The sequence below is a fragment of the Oryctolagus cuniculus genome, chromosome 7 (genome assembly GCF_964237555.1).
Source record: "Oryctolagus cuniculus chromosome 7, mOryCun1.1, whole genome shotgun sequence".
In the NCBI taxonomy this organism is placed as follows: Eukaryota; Metazoa; Chordata; class Mammalia; order Lagomorpha; family Leporidae; genus Oryctolagus; species Oryctolagus cuniculus.
In genome coordinates, this window is record NC_091438.1 from 148,769,607 (window position 1) to 148,792,365 (window position 22,759).

The window sequence follows — 22,759 nt, forward strand, 5'->3', positions numbered from 1 at the left end:
CGGGCAGGAGCTAGCCAATAGACGCCTACAAGTAGAAGTGCAGTCCTGTCCCCTGTGGTGAGGCCCCCTGGAAAGAGCACACGGAGACTCCACTGTAACTGTTATTGTCAAATATGAAACCTTGGGCCGGCACCGTGGCTCACTTGGTTAATCCTCCACCTTGCGGCGCTGGCATCCCATATGGGAGCCGAGTCTAGTCCCAGTTGCTCCTCTTCCAGTCCAGCTCTCTGCTGTGGCCTAGGAAGGCAGTGGAGGATGGCCCAAGTGCTTGGGCCTTGCACCCGCATGGGAGACCAGGAGGAAGCACCTGGCTCCTGGCTTCGGATCGGCGCAGCACCAGCTGTAGCAGCCATTTGGGGGTTGAACCACCGGAAGGAAGACCTATCTCTCTGTCTCTCTCACTGTCTAACTCTGCCTGTCAAAAATAAATAAATAAATAAATAAATAAAATAAAAAATATGAAACCTCTACCCCAGTTTCTCCTCAGACGGAATAAATCTTTAGCCTTTTAAAAATATGAAACCAAAGTGTAAAATTTGCTAATTTTGAAGGGCAGATGCCTACCTAAGTATATGCTATAATTTTCCACGTTGTCTCTTTCAACAGAGTGATTTTCATTCCGATTTTTTATTAAGTTTACTTGTAAGGGCGAGAGACAGAGGAAAGCCCCTATCCACTGGTTCACTCCTCAAATACCCACAGCGGCTGGGGCTCGGCCGGGAGCCAGGGGTACAACCCAGGTCTCCCAGGCAGGCGGCAGAAACTCAATTTCTGCCCCAGTGTTGTCACTCCTAGGGTCTGCATTTGCAGGAAACTGGGGTCAGGAGCCAGAGCTGGCACTGAAACCCAGGTACTCAGGTGTAGACGCGGGTTTATTAATCACTAGACTAAACACCTGCTCTCCTGAAAGCTTGCTTTTTAAATTTTTATGCATTTATTTACTTATGAAAGGTAGAATGACAGGAAAAGACAAACACACGCACACACAGATCTTCGATCTGCTGGCTAAACCTCCAAACGCCTGCCACAGCTGGGCCAGGACGAAGCCAGGAGCCAGAAACTCCACCTGGGAGTTGCAGAGGTCCGAGTGCTTGGGCAGTCTTGCAGTGAGCGGGATTCAAAGCAGTGCAGCTGGGACAAGCTGGCACTCAGACATGGGATGCGGGTGGCGCACTCCCTGACTCGACCCACTGCACCAGAATCCGGCTCCAGCATTGCACTGTTTAAAGGAACAGTGGAACCCACTAATTCTGACAGTGACTGATGCGCCCACCAGGGACGGGGCCGTGTGTGTTTCTTCCGCCCGCACAGCAGAGGGCGCTCTGGCCTCCATGAGCGCTGGCCAGGCCGGGCTGTGTGCAGCCCTGCCCGCGTCCCTGTTCCTGTGCGTGGCCCCACGCCCTGCAGCCCAGGGTCTCCCTGTCACCTCTCACCTCTGGACTCCCAGCCTGGAGCCTGCCATGGGGAGGCACCCGTCCGTGTTCGCTGGATGCCTCCACCATGCTCACTTCTCTCTAAACAATGAACCACTTCCGAGCCAGACCCACCTGCCCTCTCTCTCAGAGCCCCCTCTGAAGTAAGGAATGAATGATACTGAGTGAACAAATGACCACAGCCCTCCTCCTGCCAGTCAGTGGAGGCAGGAACACCTGATCCTTCCCACTGTCCCGTGAGCCTCCGAGAGAGGCTCAGCCACTGCAGGTGTCACTCACTGTGTTAGGTCTGCATGGAGATGCCGCTGCTCTCTGTGGGGCTCTACCCCAGGGTGACCTACTTGTCCCAGATTTCCTGGTTCTGCCTCAGTTTCCACACTGGAAGTCCAGGGCCTGAACCCCCAGCCCCAGGCACACCAAGAGGGTCGGTCTCCCCATCACACTCCTTCTTCTCCTAGGGCCGCGTGTTGTCCTGGTGCTCCCAGGAGAGGGGGCTCTGGTCTCGTCTGCAAATCAGCTCTCACCAGGACCTGGCCGGGGGGAAGTCACTGATGGACACAGATCCACTTGAGACTTGAGAGAGCTCTTTATTCTTTACACAGGACGTGGGGTCAGCACGGGTAGCCGGGCCTTGGTTCTAGTGGCTTGCAATGGTCTGGGAAAAGACAGAACAGTGGAGTGAGGGTCACAGGTTCTGGAGTCAGTGGAACTGGGGCAGCTCCCAGCCCCCACTCACTCTCCATGTGGCCCTGGGGGAGTCACTTGCCCTCTCCAATGGGAGTGGTGATCCCAGCACTCAGCCTGTAGGGTCCTGATTAAACCATAACCAAGGCCCCATCCCAGTCCTGGTGCTCATCTGCCCAGTCTATACGGTGCTCACTGCGGTCACCATGGACAACCCTGACCCTCTCTGACCAGCTGTCCCCAGATGACACTAAGGGGCTCAGCTTCCCCTGGCTCTCCCAGCCTTCACCATTATTTTTTTTTTTTTTTTTTTTTGTGACAGGCAGAGTGGACAGTGAGAGAGAGAGAGAGAGAAAGGTCTTCCTTTGCCGTTGGTTCACCCTCCAATGGCCGCCGCTGCAGCCGGCGCACCGCGCTGATCCTGGCAGGAGCCAGGAGCCAGGTGCTTTTCCTGGTCTCCCATGGGGTGCAGGGCCCAAGCACCTGGGCCATCCTCCACTGCACTCCCTGGCCATAGCAGAGAGCTGGCCTGGAAGAGGGGCAACCGGGACAGAATCCGGCGCCCCAACCGGGACTAGAACCCGGTGTGCCGGCGCCGCAAGGTGGAGGATTAGCCTATTGAGCCACGGCGCCGGCTCGCCTTCACCATTATTGCTCACTTCCCGTCTCCCCCAGCAGGGGGCGCCGTGGCCCTCTGTGCTCTGTGACAAGTAAGGACCCGACCAGAGCACACCCCTGAGAAGCCCTCCTGAGTCAGGAGGTGCAAACTCCACCCAGAGCCTGCGGATTCCTGGGGCCACGCAGAGCAGAGGGCATCCCCCTGTCCTCTGCCATGTCCCCAAGGCCCCACCCCCTGCCCTCCCAGGACCCCTGCAGCCCCTCCCAGGATGTGCCCCTCCTCCCTGTGCCCCAGCCCTCTCAGGACATCCCCCACCCTGCAGCCCTCCTGGCTGCCCTGTCCTCACCTCCTCGATCCAGTCAATGAAGGCCGACACTCGGGTGAACACCGTGGGCTTCCTCTCAGTGTTGCAGCCGCGGGAGGAGGCGAAGCTGGTCACGCCGTGCACCTGCCAGGAGCCATCTGCCGCGGGGCAGTTGAGGGGTCCTCCAGAGTCACCCTGTGAATAACAAAGAAACTGTGGGGAGGGCGAACCTAGTTGGGAGGAAGCCCCGGGAGACGCCGGCTCCCACTGCCGGTGGCGCAGTCACTCATGGATGTGACGCTCATGCGTGCCTCTGACACAGGGGCTCAGGGTCCCTTCAGAACACAGTGTGGGTGACGTGGGAGGTCCTGGTACCAGTGCCCCCTGCTGTGCTGCTGGGGCCTCAGGAGGGATGGCGGCTGCCCCAGGTCAGGTGAGCCTGGAGCCGGGGTCATGGTCAGGGCTGTCTGCATGGTGCTGACTTCCCCCATGCCCTGCCTGGATGGAGACAGCCCCTCCACCTCCACGTGCCGGCTGTGGGGGTCCCATGGCCTCGCCCACCCGGGGCAGGTGAGAGCCTACTCACGTTGCAGGCAGAGACGTCGCCTCCGCCGGCGCACACCATGCTCCTCCTCACGAGTAAACCCCACCAGGTCAGCCGTGCGCAGTGTGCGTGGTCCACCACGGGCAGAGGCGCCTGCTGTAGCTTGTTCGGGAGTGACCCGCCGGCTGCAGCGATGGAGAGGGGGAGCTGGGGCGCTCCCGGCCTGGTGGGGTCTCTGCTCCCAGCAGTTCCCCCGCCCTCATACCCTGTGCACCTCTACATCCCAGGCCCCTGCACGACGCTCACTCGGACACACCGCGCTTGAGAGGCTGGCAAGGAGAAAGGACCAAAGCCCAGGCCTGGCGTGGCCATGTGTCCCCGGCCCCCAGGACCTGCTCCCTCGCCCCTCAGTACATACTGGAGGTGGTGCCCCAGCCGGTGACGTAGCATTCCGTCCCATGGGCCAGGATGTCCCCAGCAGGAGGGAGCTGGGCGGGCTGCACTTTGGCTGTCAGCTGTGCGCTGCGCGACAGCTTGATGAGGGTGATGTCATTGCTGTGGGGAGGGAGGAGTCACGCGAGCCTGGGCCTCCAGGTGCACCAGGTGCCACGCCAGTCCTCTGTCCGGGAGTTTCTCTCTGGGAGACCCCCACTGCTCCTCTGCACCCTGAGGTGCTTCCTGTCCCGTTCAACCCTGCCAGCCCTTGACCTTCCTGGTTGTCCTGTGTCCCCTGTGGCCCTCGCACTGCAGCTCCCTGGGGGGCTGTGACCGCAGTAGGAGGGCGGGCGTTTGGCACCATGCTTAGGGCTGCATCCCACACCCAGGCAGGGCATCACGGCCCATCCTGGCTCCTGCCCCCGTGCCTGCTGGGGTATTGAGTGACAGTGACGGGGTCAAGTGCCAGGGTCAGCCCCTGACTTGGGAGATCCAGACTGAGCTCTGGCCCCCTGGCTTTGGCTGGATGAAGGCTTTTGGGGAGGGAACCAGATGAGTGATCTCTCCCTCTCTCTTTCTTTAGTCAATAAAAACAGGTAAGTAAAAAAATGTTTGAAACAAACACAGAGTAGAGAGCTTGCTGAGGCTTTCTAAGGCCGTGTTCTGTCTGAGGCCCGAGGTCTGACGTTCTAACAGGGTCCCAGGGGATGCTGCTGCCGCTGCCCCTCAGACCACACCTTGGGCACCACGGCTCTGCTGCTGTCACCCGGGACATTTCGCCTGGGTCTCCCTGGTCTCCCTAAGGCCCCAGGAGCCCTGCCAGGACGGGCCGGGGTCTCCATCACGGTGGCCCCTCCCTCCTGCACTGTGGTTCCCAGGGTTCCACCCCCTCCTGTGCTCCTCTCTCAGAAAAGGCGGAGCCTCGCGGACACACAGGTGAGCACACAGTGAGGCTGAGCGGGGGGCCTCCCTGCCCGTCACCACCACCAGGAAGCCCTGCTGCAGGTCACCCTCTGACCAAGGGGAAACTGAGGCCCAGGCCACTCAGGGAGTGACTGCTGGGGCTGACTTCTCCGCCCCGTGCTCCTCCTTCATCCCCATGGCCGGGAACCCAGCTGTGCGGGATGGACCTCTGCTGACCACAGGAAACCTTGGACTTGGGGCAGGTGCCCGAGGGGTCCTGGGCTGCAGAGCCACGGAGCCCAGCAGCTGTGGGGGCTCTCCCTGGTGCTGCTGTCCCCTCTGCAGGGAGGGAGGTTGGTGCTGAGGGTCTCTGAGGCTCTGACAAGTGTGTGGGGGCTGGGCTCAGGCTGCTCACCCTCCCCGCTGTCCCTGGGAGTCCCCTGGGATTCATGGAGGGATGAGCACAGGAGCCCGGGCCTGGCTGGGGGCTCACTCACCCGCAGGGTACACAGTAGGACTTCCATCGCGGGTGCACGAAGATGTCCCCAGCATTGATGGGGATCACCTGCTCCGGTCCCTCTGTGACTGCCCGGTCGTACTCGCCCAGCACCACCCGGTACGTCTGGGAGCTCCTGCCAGCAGACGAGAGGTCACTCGGGGCCTGACTTCAACCTCCGTAGCCTCCGGCTGGCCTGAGCTGCCCGGGTCTCACACGGGGACAGTGACCGGGGCAGGGATGGGGGCAGTAGAGGACTCACGAGATGCAGTGGCCGGCAGTGATAACCCAGTCAGGGCTGATGAGGGTCCCGCCACAGGTGTGGTACCAGGCCCCACTCACCTCGTACTGCAGGGAGACCTGGTGCCCAGAAAGAAACAGGTTGAGAGGTCCAGCCCACAGTGAGGTTGTGGTGTAGACTGTGCGCTGCACAACTTGAGAGGGCGCCATTCACACAGAAAAGGACAGCCCCTTCTCAATCGGGCAGTGCACGACCTAGACCACTGTTCATGGCGCTGCACTACTTTTCCTATGGAATCACACGTGGTTACCCTGTCTCCCCATCCTAGGTCCTGTTGTGTAACCCACTGAATGCAAAAATGAGGCCCTCAAACTCTGCCTTCCTAAACACAGCACCTGAATTTCTAAATGCACCAGCCCCTTGAGTTCCGCCCTTCCATGTCCCCAGCGCCTGCTTCTCTTTGGCATTTTGTAGTTGGGACCGGAAAAACCTCCGTGGGAAGTGGGAAGTTCCAGGGCTCCTGGCCCTGGGCAGCTGCAGTGGGGACAGGGTCAGGGCCAGAGGCTTCGCGGTCAGAACCTGGCGTCCAGCGCCCAGCGTGGGAATCAGAGCTGCTGGCACCACTCTCACCTGCCAGGGCCAGCTGTAGGGGACCGCGTCCTCACCGTTGACCACGCGGCTGGAGGGGGGGGAAGGTTGGCCAGAGCCCAAGGCTGGAGAGGAGAGAGAGGAGAGGAGGGGCATCAGTCACCCAGGGTCCCCAGCAGGAAAGGGGGGCAGGTCCCAGCCCTGGCTCTGCCACAAACGGGCTGTGTGAGCGGTGCAAGCCCCTTTCCCTCCCTGACCCTCGGTAGCCGCCTATGAACAGTGAGCACTGGGACTACCGCAGGGGTTTCTGGAGCCCCAGGAGTCCACAGACGGAGAAGACAAAGCCACGTCCATCAGTGGGAGGACCAAGGAGGCAGATGCCTAAACAGTGCCTGACCCCAGTGAGCCCTCCTGGGCTGCGGGCTGCTGTCGCCGAGCGGAGGCTCGCGGTGGGCATGGGTGCCCCGTAGGACACCGATACCCACACCCCACACTGAGCCCTCCTGGGCTGTGGGCTGCTGTCACAGAGCAGAGGCTCATGGTGGGCATGGGTGCCCTGTAGGACGCCGATACCCACACCCCACACTGAGGTCCCTGGGCTTGAGTTGAGGCTCCATTCCGGATTCCAACTTCCTGTTAATGTGCACCCCAGGAGGCTATGGGGATGGCCCAAGTTCCTGGGTCCCTCCATCCAATGGCTCCTGGCTGCTGGAGGCATTTGGGGATGGGATGGGAGGATGGGAGACATCCGTATCAGTCGGTCCATGTCTGTCTCTACCTTTTAAGGAAAAGATGTGAATAAAGGTTTTTGAAAGGAGAGGAGGCTTTGGAGTAAGACCGTTTGGACCCCTTGTTCTGGGATGAGCCACTGTACTTCTCTGAGGCTCAGTTTCCCCATGAGTAAAATTGAATAATAACAGAGCTGACATCACGAGCCGTCATGAGAATTACATGAGATCATATAAGGAAAAAAACATTGGCCGGCGCCGTGGCTCACTAGGCTAATCCTCCGCCTTGGCACTGGCACCCCGGGTTCTAGTCCCGGTCAGGGTGCCAGATTCTGTCCCGGTTGCTCCTCTTCCAGTCCAGCTCTCTGCTGTGGCCCAAGTCCTTGGGCCCTGCACCTGCATGGGAGACCAGGAAAAGCACCTGGCTCCTGGCTTCAGATCAGCGCGGTGCGCTGGCCGCAGCGGCCATTGCGGGGTGAACCAACAGAAAAGGAAGACCTTTCTCTCTCTCTCTCTCACTGTCCACTTTGCCTGTCAAAAAAAAAAAAAAATTAAAACAAAAACAAAAACAAAAACGTTGACATTCTGCCTGGTATACAGTAAGCACTGGGTAAATGTTGTTTGTTCCCATCACTGTCAGTCAGGGGAGGCTGCTCAGAGGAGGTGGCCCTGAGCTGCAAGGTAAAGTGCCAGAGAGGCCAGGACAAGGCTGGGCCACAGGCTACGGGAGCTGGGTGGGGGGAGTGTGAGTGGGGAACCGGAGTGTTCAGCAGGGAGTGGAAATCCCACCCCACGCGGGCTAAGTGCAGAGCCAGACTCCTCACCACTCAGCTGTGTCTGCTGCCCCACCATGGATGCCCTCCTTGTCCCTTGGTGCCGCTCCTGGCCCTTCTCCTGAGCTGGTCTCTCTCCTGCTTCCCTCCTCTCTGCTTCCCAGCACCAGCTGAAAACCAGCGCTGTCATGCCCCAGGGACGAGCTGAGACCCCCTCCTATGGGGGCAGGGGCTGGGACCACGGGACCAGGGTGGGGAGCAGATCTCAGGGCTCCTGGCCCAGGCAGCGCAGGGCACAGACGCGGGCTGCGTTCTTACCAAGGGCCACCAGCAGGAGGGCGCTCAGCAGCCGGAGCATTTCGTCTCGTCTTGACAGGAGCGGACACAGAGCCTGGGCTCTAATATAGGGCAGAGGTGGGCAGCGGGGGCTGGACTGGGCCCCAGGCCCGGCACAGGTGGTGGAACACCAGGCCTCCCAGGGCCCAAGGCCGCAGCCCCGCCCACTGCAGGATGGAAAGTTGGCGTCAGAACTCGCCACCTCCTTCAGGAAAGAACACGGGCACGGGAGCCATCAGCCCTGGATTCCCACCCTGCCCGGGCCGCCTCCAGGCCTTGAGCGCGTGCAGTCACCTCTGAGTCTCAGGCTCCCCATGGCTGATGTGGGACGAATATTCATACTCATTGAGCATCATTTTGTTTAATTATTATTATTATATTATTATTATTATTAGCCCTTATTTAGTTTCCTGCTGAAATAAGATGTTTTTAACTTTTTATTTGCTTAATTCTTTATTGAGTTGAGCATTTGCCTTTGAATAGAATACAAATTAAAAATGTCACCTCAAAAATAATAAAATATTAAAGTAAAAAAGAAAAAGCATAAATAGGTCATATGTCTTGAGCAATGTGCCTATATATACATATGTGTGTATATATCTATACATATACATAAATATATATATATATATCCGTATCCACCTCCATCCAGAGATCTTATTGAGCACCTGCTCCATGGAGCCCCAGGCACTGCTCCAGGGGCCACAGCTAAGCACAATACGTGGCCCCCACCCTCTCGGAGTTTCAGTCTAGTGGGGAGATAATGAAAAATCAACCAAGTCAACAAGGCTGTGTTCGGTCTGGGGTGACTGGTGGGGATGGGAGGGACTCTTGTTGGACTGAAGGGGCAGCAGCACTTGACTGAGTCCAAAAGTTAAAGATAAAAGTCAGCGGGGGTGGGGGGCAGGGTTCGCACAGTGGCTAAGACACCACTTGTGACACCTGCACCCCAGACTGGAAGGCCTGGGGTCAAGTTCTCGCTTGGCTCCTGAGTCCTCTTTCCTGCTAATGGGCACCTCGAGAGAGAGCAGATGATGGCTCATATACTTGGGTCTGTTGCATGCAGTTGGGCAACTGAACCAGTGCATGGAAGAGTTCTCTCTCGCTCTATCCCGTTCTCTTTGCCTTTCAAATAAAATGGAAAAAAGTGTTTGAGAAATGCCAGCCAAGGGAAGCCGTGCCGGAAGCCCTCCAGGGGGAAGGGGAGGCAAGGGCAAAGCTCCGGAGGCTGGGATGCGCTTGGTCTGCTCAAGAGAAGGAGCCCAGGGCGCTCGGGGCTTAGGAGGGGGCTGAGGCCAAAGCAGAGGTCACTCCTGGAGCTGGACTCAGGCTGACGCCACAGGCCCCTCCTCGGTCACAGCTCTTGTACCTGCGCCTGAAGGAACACGGAGGACCGTTCAGAGCACACACACACACCCCCCCCCCGCCCCCAAGTCCGGACTAGCCAGGAGCAGGAATCAACCCAGACACCCACCGCAGTGAGTGGATGCGCATGTGCAGGACACTCACACGGTAGGAGGTGACTCAGCTGCTGTGCCCTCTGGAGTCACTTCCTAGGACGGAAACAGAGAAAAGGTAGGGTCCAGAAGAGTATATGCAATTTAATACCTTAGAAAAAATGGGGTTATTTATTTGAAAGGCCGAGAGACACAGACACAAAGAACTCCCCGAATGCCAGTTAAGTGCTGATGCTGAGTGAGGAGGAAGCTTGGAGCCTGGACTTGACTGGGGTCTCCCATGCGGGTTGGAGGGACTCAAGTTCCCGAGCCGTCACTCGCCGCCTCCCAGAGGCAGGAGTCTGCGACTGGAAGCGAAGCTGGGACTTGGGCTCTGGCACTCTGATGCGGGCTGCAGGCGTCCCCAGAGGCGGCTGCTGTGGCCAGTGTTCACACACTCGCCCTGTTTAACTTGAGGGCAGAGGGCAGAGGGGGACAGAGAAAGCTTCCGTCCACTGTTTGATCCCCAGACGCCCGTAGGACTGAGGCTGGTGGGGGGGACTGCAGCCCGGAATCCACTCAGGTCTCCTGCATGGGCTGCAGGGACCCCATCACCTGAGCCGTCCACACAGCCTCCCAGGCTCCGCATTGGCTGGGAGCTGGCATCGGGGACCTGATCTGAGGACGAGATCCAGGCGTTCGGGTGTATGGTGATTGGGTCAGACAGCCGCCATCCGCTGTCATAACGTCATTTTTAAGAATTTAAAATGATGGAAATGTTAAGGTTTACTTGTTAAGGACTATACATGGGCAGACAGCACTGCATGAAAAGGAACGCAAAGGCCTGATTAGCATATGACGCAGGTGGAGTTGGCGCAAGTCTGGGACGGGGTAGATTACCCTGATTAGCATATGACCCGGATGATGGTTGGTGCAAGTCTGGGACGGGGTAGATTACGTGTTGCCAGAGGCTCTCGCTTTGCTCTTTTTTTTTTTTTTTTAAAGATTTATTTATTTATTTGAAAGTCAGAGTTACACAGAGAGAGAAGGAGATGCAGAGAGAGAGAGAGAGAGAGAGAGAGGTCTTCTATCCATTGGTTGACTCCCCATTTGGCCGTAATGGCTGGAACTGTGCTGATCCGAAACCAGGAGCCAGGAGCTTCTTCTGGGTCTCCCACACGGGTGCAGGGGCCCAAGGACTTGCACCAACTTCTACTGCTTTTGCAGGCCATCAGCAGAGAGCTAGATTGCAAGTGGAGAAGCCAAGGACTCGAACCAGTGCCCATATTGTGGGGAGCAGCCCGGTCTGGACTAAGTTACTGGAATTAAGACTTATTCTGTGCATCTGCTCTCCCACAATATGGCGTTGGGAGAGAAGTAAACAGCTTCCGCACAGCTGCCTCCAGTTCAACCAATAAACTGTAGGACTTGCTCCTGATTGGAGAGCAGAGTACTCGGCGTGTGGGCAGCCGAGTTAGGATTGGCGGAGGAGGACTATAAAGGAGGAGAGAGACGGCATGCACCAGGAACATCTAAGGGGAACATCTAGCTGAAGGAACACCTGTGCAGCCCCCGAGAAAGCCGGCCGGCGGTGTGCCGCTCCCCCGCGGAAGTGGGGAATGTGGCCAGGGGGAACTGCCCTTCCACGGAGGTGGAAGGGATAGTAGCCAACCCGGGAAGAACCAGCAGCAAACCCGGGGAGGGCCGAGCAGACCAAAGAACAGCGCAGGGTCCTGTGTTGCTCCTCCACAAAGAGGGGGAGCGACATAATGGTGCCGTGACTCGGATAGGAAACTTAGGACGGATAGGAAACTTAGGAGGGAAGAAACGGGAAGAACTGGGAAAATACCGGAGAGAGAGACTAGCAAATAGCCTAGGGAAAAGCCGGACGAAAAAGGTGCCGGAAGAAGCTATTGAAAGCCTAGGCATAGACTCGGATACGGACTACGGGGGGAAGCTGGGAGAAATCTCTAAGGTCGAAAGCGAAAGTGAAAGCTAGAACAAACAGACTCGGATGCGGACTGTGGGGAGAGGCCAGGAGAAATGAGGGAGGAATATCGCTGGAGGAAAGTTTGGGGAAACATACCGGGTAGAGAAAAATGTTAGGGAAATTGAAGCCGCAGGGGGCAGGCCAAGGCGGAAACGAAAGCCACTTTGGGATTCTCAAGTTAGCCCGGGAATGGGGGGCGAAAAGTTGAAACCAGAAGCTGAAACGTAAGCCAGGTTGGGATCCGTCTGATTAGCCCGGGGAGCAAAGGACGGGAAGCCAAACCGTGGGGCGGAGACGTATGCTGGGTTGAATTCGCCAGGCTAGCCCGGGGAACTTAGATTGAATGCTAGTGGTGGACACGTAAGCTACGCTGTGTGACTCGCGGAGGCTGCCGTGCGCAGAGAGAGCGTGCGGGGCACAAGTAGATAGGGAACGGGGCTGGCGCGAGGCTGTGGTGCAGACGCGAAGGGCGTGGAGACCGCGGAGCGCGCGAAGCCAAGCCGCGCAAAGCCGAGCCGCGCAGATGAGAGAGGCTGAAGCGGCTCAGAGCCGGCGAGGCGCCGAGAAGCAGCCTCGGGGCGGGGCGAGGCGCCGGGAAGCTGCGCGGAGCCGTGAAGCTGCCGGCAGGGCGAGGCGCCGGGAAGCCGCGGGGATAAGAGAAACAGAAGTTTAGAAGTAAAGTGAGAGAAATAGGAATGCTGGAAGATAGAAGTAAAATGGGAGAAATAGGAATGCCCGGAGATAGAGAAATAGAGAAAAATAAGGCCTCCCCTCAACATGGCAATGAGAAAGCTTGGATTCGGTCTGCCTGATTAAGTGAGGCGATGAGCACCTGCGGGCAGCTAGCAGCTTATGCGCCGCAGGTCACCGAACACAGGCACGCATCAGCGCCTAAAAACCTCCTCACAACATGGCGAAGAGAGGACCCGGATTCGGTTTGCCTGATTGATAGGACTTTTAAGAACCTGTGGCAACTCTAGCAAGTAGAGCAGAGTGTGTGCTGCGGGACACCGAAGACAGGCACGTATCAACGCCAAAAATAAAAAGAAAGGGGGATCTGTGGGGAGCAGCCCGGTCTGGACTAAGTTACTGGAATTAAGACTTATTCTGTGCATCTGCTCTCCCACAATATGGCGTTGGGAGAGAAGTAAACAGCTTCCGCACAGCTGCCTCCAGTTCAACCAATAAACTGTAGGACTTGCTCCTGATTGGAGAGCAGAGTACTCGGCGTGTGGGCAGCCGAGTTAGGATTGGCGGAGGAGGACTATAAAGGAGGAGAGAGACGGCGTGCACCAGGAACATCTAAGGGGAACATCTAGCTGAAGCAACACCTGTGCAGCCCCCGAGAAAGCCGGCCGGCGGTGTGCCGCTCCCCTGCGGAAGTGGGGAATGTGGCCAGGGGGAACTGCCCTTCCACGGAGGTGGAAGGGATAGTAGCCAACCCGGGAAGAACCAGCAGCAAACCCGGGGAGGGCCGAGCAGACCAAAGAACAGCGCAGGGTCCTGTGTTGCTCCTCCACGAAGAGGGGGAGCGACACATATGGGATGCCGGCACTGCAAGCAGCAGCTTTACCCGCTACACCACAGTGCTGGCCCCTGCTTGTCTTTTTTGAAGGTTAACTTACATAGAACAAAAATTGAGCTGCATTCAGTTAAAAACTCAGATAAGTTTTAAAATTCACCACCACCATAACCAGGCTACAGACATCAGCATTCTCCAGACTCCCCCTCCTGCCTTGTCTCCGTCTGATCCCCACTCCTGGCCCTGGCCAGCTCCAGGGAGGGTCCTGCCTCTCCCAGGCTGGAACCACACAGTAGGAACTTTTTGTTTTGGGGCATTTCTCATTGAGGACAACGCTTCTGAGATCCATCCCTGTCCTTGTATGACACGTGGTCTGGAAGGTTCCGATGGCATTACTGAAAACCACTATGATTTTCGGTAGCATTGGCCAGGAGTAAACTAAATGATACCAGTTCAGGTGCTGAGGATGAGACGGGGTCAGCGGATGAAGACTGTGGCTAACGCAGTCCTGCTACCTGAAATGAGAATTTAAAGGCAGCAAAAGGGCCGGCGTTGTGGTGTAGCAGGTAAAGCTACTGCGGGGATGCTGGCATCCTGTAAGAGGGCCGCTTTCATCCCAGGCTGCTCCTGTGCCAATCCAGCTCCCTGCTAATGGCCTGGGGAAAGCAGCAGCAGAGGCCCAAGTCCTTGGGCCCCTGCCACCCTGTGGGAGACCCCAATGAAGCCCCTGGCTCCTGGCTTTGGCCTGGCCCAGCCCTGGTCACTGCAATCATTTCTAGTGAACCAGCAGATGGAAGATTTCTTTCCCCCTCTCTCTGTAACTGTTAAGTAAATAAACTTTCAAATAAATAAATAAACTCTTTTAAAAAATAAAGAGAGCTCCAATGGGAGAGAGGAGAGGGCTGGGCCCTAGAAGACCCCTGGGCAGGTCATAATGATGTGAGGTTGGGCCTTTCTTTTCTCTTAAAACAAATGCATTTTCTTTTCTTTTATTGAGATTTAGTCATTTATTTTTGAAAGTCAGAGCCATAGAGTGAAAGAGGGAGAGACAGACAACTGTGCTGCTGACTGACCTTCTGGGAGTTTTTTCTTATCTTTAAGGATTTATGTCTTTCTATGAAGGGCATAGTGGAGGGAGGAGAGAAAGAGAGATAATAAGAATGAATGGGCCGGCGCCGCGGCTCACTAGGCTAATCCTCCGCCTTGCGGCGCCGGCACACCGGATTCTAGTCCCGGTCGGGGCGCCGGATTCTGTCCCGGTTGCCCCTCTTCCAGGCCAGCTCTCTGCTGTGGCCAGGGAGTGCAGTGGAGGATGGCCCAAGTGCTTGGGCCCTGCACTCCATGGGAGACCAGGAGAAGCACCTGGCTCCTGCCATCGGATCAGCGCGGTGCGCCGGCCGCAGCGCGCTGGCCACGGCGGCCATTGGAGGGTGAACCAACGGCAAAGGAAGACCTTTCTCTCTGTCTCTCTCTCACTGTCCACTCTACCTGTCAAAAATAAAAATAAATAAATAAATAAAAAATAAAGAAAATGTCCTTAAAAAAAAAAAGAATGAATGAATCTTCCATGTGCTGGTTCACTGCACAAATGCTCACAATAGTCAGGTCTGAGCAAAGCTGAAGCCAGAGCCGGAAACTCCATTCTGATTTCTGACATGGGCTTCAGAGGCCCAGGACCTGGCAATCAACCGTTGACTTCCCAGGTGCATTAGCAGGAAGCTGGGACAGGAGAGGAGCAGCGGGGCTCAAAGCGATGCCCCGATATAGGAGGCTGGCATCCCGCTCGAGAGCTGAACCCGCTGCACCACAACCACACCCTCTAGGAGTTTTCTTGTCCAGGAGCAGCGTTGTGGGGAGCAACTGAGACTAGACTGAATTACTGGAACTAGGACTAATTCTATGCATCTGCTCTCCCACAATATGGCACTGAGAGACCGCAAACAACTTCTACGCAGCTGCCTCGCCAATTCGACTTATAAACTGCAGGAGCTGATCCTGCTCCTGATTGGAGGAGAGCAGCGTGCTCGGCGTGTGGGCAGCCGAGTTAGGATTGGCGGAGGAGGACTATAAAGGAGGAGAGAGACACTATGCACCGAGCAACATCTGAGGAACATCTGAGCAGCCCCCGAGAGAGCCGGCTGGCGGTGTGCCGCTCCTCCGCAGAAGCGGGGAAAGCGGCAGGGGTGCCGTCCCTCCGCGGAGGCCGGGGGGCCGGCAGCTAACCTGGGACGGCGTCGTTCCTCGGCGAGTGAGGGAACGGCAGCTAACCCGGGAAGAGCCGGGCAAAGAGAACAGCGCAGGGTCCAGTGTCGTTCCTCCACGAACGGGGGAGCGACACCGCGTGAGCAAAATCCCTGAGGAGGAGCCCCGCCCTGGACGGTCTGGCTGGGAAGATGGAGGGATTAGACCTCCACAAGTCTCAGTCTGAAGCAAAGCAAGCGGCTTCCCGGATGGAAGGCGGGAGTTCAGTGAGGGATCAGGAGAGAGTGCCGGGGTCAGCAAGGGGAGTGTAGGAAGTTCGGAGACTTCTTGGGGAGGGAGGGAGTTGCCATCAGTTTTAACTCCTACCAGGGAGCCCCAACCTTTCTCATTCATGTTCAAATTCCCAGAGTCCAGAAGGGAGCCTGGCACACAGCAGGGGTCAACAACCATACGTAAAAAAGAGGCGACCATGAATGAATGAAGCTGCCCAGGGGGTGCACTTGGCCTTGGCGCTCACACAGGCTGCTCTGGAGGCCTCGTGTGTCCCTGCTGCTGAGGGTGGGGCCTGGACAGCAGCGTTCTCTAGGACAGGGCGTCCTGGGATGAATGACCGCTGGAAGGGAGCCCCCCAGCAGACGTCTGTCCGCTCCGCCCCCTGCGAGGGCCTCAGTGTTCTGGACAGAGCCTGGAGCCCTCAGTAATGTGAGATCAGGCAGGAGTGGGAGATACAAGTAAAACATGGTTCAAACGAGTCCTGCCTGTGGGACTTCCCCGTGGCCCGCCAGCTCCCGACCCCTCAGGTGGGACATGGGATCTGCACCACCTCTTCCGCACCTGGCCTCACTGGGCTGCCTGGGAGGCAGGGAGATGTGGTTTCCAGTCTACACAGCCCTGTGCACAGCGGAAATCCTCTCACCATGGAAGGAAAGGAGAAGAGAGGGCCGGCACTATGGCATAGTGAGCTAAGCCTCCACGTGCGGCTTCCTGAGCGAGCACTCAAGGGGGCTGCCCAGGGGGGAGTCTACAAAGATGGCCAGTTGGCCAGGGGAGGGGAGGTGGGCATCAGGTAGGCAGGCTGGGAGGAGGGGTTGGACAAGGGAGCTGAGTGGGATGGGCACAAAGACACACTGCAGATCCACAGTGCAGGGCTGGCACGTGGCAGCGCCTGTGCACACACTTACACATGTGGCTGCCACCCTGCCCTTCCCATGGACTCTGTCCTTGTACAGTGTTGTATTTTTAGAAAGTTTTCAGCCACAGGAATAGGTAACCCCATTCCAACAGCCCTAACCGCTATGGGTTTTCTCACCGAGCTGGAAGGCAGAGCCCCTGCTTGCTTGGTTCAGCCGCGCGGCACTGGCACCACCGATGCGGGCTCTCGCCATGTTTGTGCTCTGCTGGCCTCAGCGTGCTGGGGTTTCCTCTCGTTGTCCCAGGAGCTGCTGGCGTTGAGTGCAGGCAGGGTGTCTGGACGGTGACCCTGAGAAACTGAGACGGGGAGAGTGGAAGTGAGATCGTAGGGAAAGGCAGCCAAGACAGGGTGCGTCATGGACAGTGGGCCATCTCACCAGGACACTCTGGGAGCCTCCGAGCCACCCCATCCCCTGTCACTCCCCTGTGAACACCTGGTGGGTCCAGGTGAGGCTCACTGCCTTCGTCCTCTCTCCCACGCCCAGAGCACCAAGCACAAGTACACACCCGGAACTCACGCGCTGATGCCCCAGCACACATTCCTCACACCTGCAACCCCAGGGCGCACACACACACGCTGCACACCCACATCACAGAGCAGCGACCCTCCCAACCCCATGCCATAAACTCCTGTCATTGCTTCTGACTGCAGCCTGTGACCAAGGCCTGGCAAATGTCAGGACATAACGTATCTTTGACCAAAGGCCCCCAAGTGGGATTGCCAGCCTAAGATGCAGTGCAGGAGTGAAGAAGACAGCCCCAACAGCCCCTTCCCATAGCATCTCTGGGATTCTCAAGCCCCTGATACACTTTCCCAAGCTACCAGCAGGCGGCGCAGGAGAGTCACCATGATCCTCAACGGTTTTTTTTTTTTTCAAGAAATACTTTATTCTTTTTCATGTAATTCATAATTTTTCATGTAATACATACAGATTTAGGAACATAGTGATGTTTCCCACCCTACCATTCCTCCTGCCCACCCTCCCTTCTTATTCTTATTCCCTCTCTTAATTCCTACAATGATCTACTTTGTTTACTTTGTACTCATAAGATTAACCCTACAGTAAGTAAAGACTTCAACAAATAGTAAGAAGAAAAAAACACTATTCTTCAACAGTACATATAAGGGCTGTAAAAATCAATGAGTCTCGGCCGGCGCCGCGGCTCACTAGGCTAATCCTCCGCCTTGCGGCGCCGGCACACCGGGTTCTAGTCCCGGTCAGGGCGCCAGATTCTGTCCCGGTTGCCCCTCTTCCAGGCCAGCTCTCTGCTGTGGCCAGGGAGTGCAGTGGAGGATGGCCCAGGTGCTTGGGCCCTGCACCCCATGGGAGACCAGGAAAAGCACCTGGCTCCTGGCTCCTGCCATCGGATCAGCGCGGTGCGCCGGCCGCAGCGGCCATTGGAGGGTGAACCAACGGCAAAAAGGAAGACCTTTCTCTCTGTCTCTCTCTCTCACTGTCCACTCTACCTGTCAAAAAAATAAAAAAAAAAATCAATGAGTCTCAAAGTGTGAATTTCACTCCTATACATTTTTCACTCTATTAGTCACCACAGGTCAGGGAAAACAAATGATATTTGTCTTTTTGGGACTGGCTTATTTCACTAAGTATATTGGTTTCCAGTTACATCCATTTTGTTGCAAAAGAGGATCTGATTCTTTTTTACAGCTGAGTAGAATTCCATTGTGTGTGTGTGAATATATATGTGTGTGTGTGTGTGTGTGTGTGTGTGTGTGTATGGCACAATTTCTTTATCTGGTCATCAGTTGATGGACATCTGGGTTGATTTTATATCTTAGCTATTGTGAGTTGAGCTACAATAAGCATGAGGTACAGATAACTCTTTCATATGCTGATTTCATCTTGTTTGGGTAAATTCTCAGGAGTGGGATTGCTGGGTCATATGGTATATCTATTTTCAACTTTCTAAGGTATCTCCATACTGTCTTCCAAATGGCTGTGCTGGTTTACATTCTCACTAACAGTAGATTAGGGTGCCTTTCCCCCCATATCTTCACCAGCATTTATTGTTTGTTGATTTCTGTAAGAGAGCCATTCTAACTAGGGTGAGATGAAAAATCATTGTGGTTTTGATTTGCATTTCTCTGATGGCTAATGATCCTATGCATTTTCTCATGTATCTGTTGGCCATTGAATTTCTTCTTTTGAAAAAAGATATTTACTTTTTAGGTATTATGAATTACCTTTTCTATAGATTACCTTTTGGTACTCTATTAGTTAACACAGATCAGGGAGAACATATAGTATTTGTCTTTTTGGGACTGGCTTATTTCACTATGCATAAAGTTTTTCAGTTGCATCCATTTAGTTGCAAATGGAAGGATTTCTTTTTTTCACTGTGTAGTATTCCATGGTGTGCAGATACCATAACTCTACATCTGGGTTAATTCCATTTCTTAGCTATTGTGAATTGAGCTGTAATAAACATGTGGGTGTGGGGAGCAACTCGGACTAGACTAAGTTACTGGAATTAAGACTTATTCTATGCATCTGCTCTCCCACAATATGGCGCTGGGAGAGGAGGAAACAGCTTCTACACAGATGCCTCTCACCAACTTGACAAGCTGCAGGAGCTGCTCCTGATTGGAGGAGAGCAGCGTACTCGGCGTGTGGGCAGCAGAGTTGGGATTGGTGGAAGAGGACTATAAAGGAGGAGAGAGACAACATGCACCAGGAACATCTAAGGGGAACATCTATCTGAAGGAACACCTGTGCAGCCCCCGAGAGAGCCGGCCGGCGGTGTGCCGCTCCCCTGCGGAAGTGGGGAAAGTGGCAGGGGGCCCGCCCCTCCACGGAGGTGGAGGGATGGTAGCCAACCCGGGAAGAACCAGCAGCAAACCCGGGGAGGGCTGAGCAGACGAAAGAACAGCGCAGGGTCCTGTGTCATTCCTCCACCAAGACGGGGAACGACATGTGGGTACAGGTAACTCTTTCATATGCTGATTTCATTTCCTTTGGGTAAATTCCCAGGAGTGGGATGGCTGGGTCATATGGTAGCTCTATATTCAGAGTTCTCAGGTATCTCCATGGTGTCTTCCACAGTCCTTAACCCATTTCTCAACTGGATTGTTTGTTTTGTGGCTGTTGAGTTTCTTGAGCTCTTTATAGATTCTGGATATTAATCCTTAATCAGTTTCATCGTTTTTGAATATTCTCTGCAATTTTGTCAGTTGCCTTTTCACTGTGCTGAGTGTTTCCTGTGAAGTGTAGAAGCTTCTCAGCTTGATGCAATCCCATCTGTCTATTTTGGCTTTGACCGCCTGTGCTTCTGGCATCTTTTTCAAGAAGTTTTTCCTATGCCAAGGTCTTGCAGAGTTCCTCAATGTTCTCCTCTAGAAATTTGATGGTATCAGGTCACAGATTAAGATCTTTGATCCATTTTGAGTTGCTTGTTGTGTAAGGTGTAAGGCAAAGGTCTTGTTTCATATTTCTGCATTCAGAAATCCAATTTTCCCAGCACCATTTGTTGAAGAGACTGTCCTTTTTCCAGGGATTGATTTTAGCTCATTTATCAAATATTGTTTGATTGTAGTGGAAAAGCTTCCAATTTTTCCCCATTCAGTAAGATGCTGGCCACAGATTTGTCATAAACTGACTTTGTTTGTGTTGAGGAATGTTCCTCCTATGCCCAATTTGTTTAAGTTTTTTTTTTTTTAATAATGAAAGGATGTTTTGTTTTATCAAATACTTTCTCTGCATCTATTGAGATAATCATTTGGTTAATGTGATGTGTCACATTTATTGATTTGCTAATATTGAACCATACCTGCATATCAGGGATAAACCCCACTTGGTCCGGGTGAATGATCTTTCTGAGGTTTTGTTGGATTCGATTAGCTAGTATCTTATTGAAGATTTTTGCATCTATGTTCATCAGGGATATTGGTCTATAATTCTCTTTCTCTGTTGTTTCTTTTTCTGGCTTAGGAACTAAGGTGATACTGGATTCACAGATGGAGTTTGGGGGGATTCTATCCTTTAAATTGTTTTGTATAATTTGAGAAGTGGAGTTAATTCTTCTTTAAATGTCTGATAGAATTCAGCAGTGAAGTAATCCAGTCCTGGGCTTTTCTTTGTTGGGAGGGTCTTTATTATTGATTCAATCTCTGTCTTGTTTATTGGTCTGTCTAGGTATTCTATGCCTTCATGACTCAATTTTAGTAAATTTTATGTGTCCAGGAATTTATTCCTTCTAGATTTGCCAATTTGTTGGCATGTAGCTCTTTGTAGCAATTCCTGATGATTCTTTTTATTTCTGTGGTATCTGTTGTTACATTGCCTTTTACATCTCTGATTCTGTTGATTTGGCTCTTCCCCCTCCTTTTTGGTTGGTTGGGTCAATGGTGTATCAATTTTATTTTTTCAAAAAACCAGCTCTTTATTTCATTGATCTTTAATATTTTTTTGTTTCAATTTTATGTTTTCTCTAATTTTAATTATTTCTTTTCTCCTACTAATTTTGTGTTTGACTTATTGTCTTTCTAGGTCTTCGAGATGCACTGATAAATCATTCATTTGGTACCTTTCCAATTTCTTGCTTCAAACTTCCCTCTTAACACTGCTTTTTTTTTTTTAAAAGATTTATTCATTTACTTGAAAGTCAGAGTTACACACAGAGAGAAGGAGAAGCAGAGAGAGAGAGAGAGAGAGAGAGAGAGAGGGAGAGAGAGAGAGGGGTCTTCCACCTGCTGGTTCACTTGCCAGTTGGCTGCAACGGACAGAGTTGTGTTGATCCAAAGCCAGGAGCCAGGAACAACTTCTAGTTCTCCCACGTGGGTGCAGTGGTCCAAGGACCTGGACCATCTTCTACTTCTTTCCCAGGCCATAGCAGAGAGCTGGATCAGAAGTGGAGCCTCTGGGACTCAAACAAGCGCCCATATGGGATGCCAGCACTGCAGATGGTGGCTTAACCCGCTATGCCACAGTGCCGGCCCCTTAACACTGCTTTTGCTGTATCCCGTAAGTTTTTATATGTTTTATTGTCCTCTTAATTCATTTCCAGAAATTTTTGATTTATTCTATGACCCACTGTTGATTCAGGAGCATGTAGTTCAGTCTCCATGTGTTCGCAGATATTCTAGAGATCCTTGAGTTGTTAGTTTCCAGCTTCATTCACTCCATTATGGTCAGAAAAGATGCATGGCATGATTTAGATTTTTAATTGATGAGACTTTTTTTTTTGGCTTAGCATATGGTCTGTCCTAGAGCAAGTTGCATGCACTGATGGAAAGATTGTGTATTCTGCCACTGTGGGACGAAAGGGTCTGCAGATATCGGTTAGGTCCCTTTGGTCCATAGTGTCAATGAGCTCTGTGCGTTCTTTGTTTTCTGTCTAGTTCATCTGTCCATTGATGAAAGTGGGGTTGTTGAAATCCCCCATTACTATTGTACTGGGGTCTATGCCTTCCTTTAGGACCATTAACATTCGCTTTAAATAACTAGGCACCCTGGCATTGGGCACATACACATTTATTATAGTCAAATCTGCCAGTTAATTGATCCCTTAATCCTTACATCATGCCCTTCTTTGTTTCTTTTAACAATTTTTGTGTTAAAGTATATTTTATCTGATATTAGGATAGCCATACCTACTTCTTTTTGCTTTCTGTCAACATGGAATATCTTTTTCCATCCTGTCACTTTCACTCTGCATGTAATTTTGTTGAGGTGTTTCTTGTAGGGAGCAAAGAGATGGGTCTTGTTTTTTAATCCATGCAGCCAGCCAGTGTATTTTTTAAAGATTTATTTATTTGAAAGTCAGTTACACAGAGAGAGAAGGAAAGCCAGAGAAAGAGAGAGAGAGAGAGAGAGAGAGAGAGAGAGAGAGAGAGAGAGGTCTTCCATCCACTGGTTCACTCCCCAGATGGCCACAATGACCAGAGTTGTGCCAATCCAAAGTCAGGAACCAGGAGCTTCCTCTGGGTCTTCCCACACCGTTACAGGGGCCCAAAGACTTGGGCCACCTTCTACCACTTTCCCAAGCCATAGCAGAGAGCTGGATGGGAAGTGGAGCAGTCAGGACTTGAACCGGTGCCCATATGGGATGCCAGCACTGCAGGTGGCAGCTTGACCTGCTATACCACAGCACCGGCCGTACCAGTATCTTTTTTTTTTTTTTTTTTTTTTGACAGGCAGAGTGGACAGTGAGAGAGAGAGAGAGAGAAAGGTCTTCCTTTGCCGTTGGTTCACGCTCCTTTCACGTTGGTTCACGTGGCCGGCGCACCGCGCTGATCTGATGGCAGGAGCCAGGTGCTTATCCTGGTCTCCCATGGGGTGCAGAGCCCAAGCACTTGGGCCATCCTCCACTGCACTCC

General features: G+C 53.8%; 1 protein-coding gene across 1 annotated transcript; it reads right to left on the reverse strand.

Annotated features, from left to right (window-relative positions):
• Positions 1 to 2,000: 2,000 nt before the first annotated feature.
• Positions 2,001 to 16,993, reverse strand: LOC100348247 (proproteinase E). Its single transcript, XM_070079127.1, has 8 exons — positions 16,544 to 16,993; positions 6,290 to 6,372; positions 5,681 to 5,778; positions 5,420 to 5,554; positions 4,003 to 4,139; positions 3,627 to 3,769; positions 3,083 to 3,235; positions 2,001 to 2,088 (listed from the first exon to the last, which is right to left on the reverse strand). Exons 1-8 carry the CDS (start codon positions 16,617 to 16,619, stop codon positions 2,071 to 2,073), a joined length of 843 nt encoding a protein of 280 aa, XP_069935228.1. The 5' UTR covers positions 16,620 to 16,993; the 3' UTR covers positions 2,001 to 2,070.
• Positions 16,994 to 22,759: the final 5,766 nt, after the last annotated feature.

Excerpts from the sequence above, each read along its gene's own strand:
- LOC100348247 (XM_070079127.1), bottom strand. The coding sequence starts at position 16,619 with ATGGCGAGAGCCCGCATCGGTGGTGCCAGTGCCGCGCGGCTGAACCAA. Across the intron at positions 5,779-6,289 it reads CCTACAGCTGGCCCTGGCAG|GTCTCCCTGCAGTACGAGGT; the intron begins GTGAGAGTGGTG and ends TCTGGGCACCAG. Across the intron at positions 3,236-3,626 it reads GCGACGTCTCTGCCTGCAAC|GGTGACTCTGGAGGACCCCT; the intron begins GTGAGTAGGCTC and ends TGTTATTCACAG.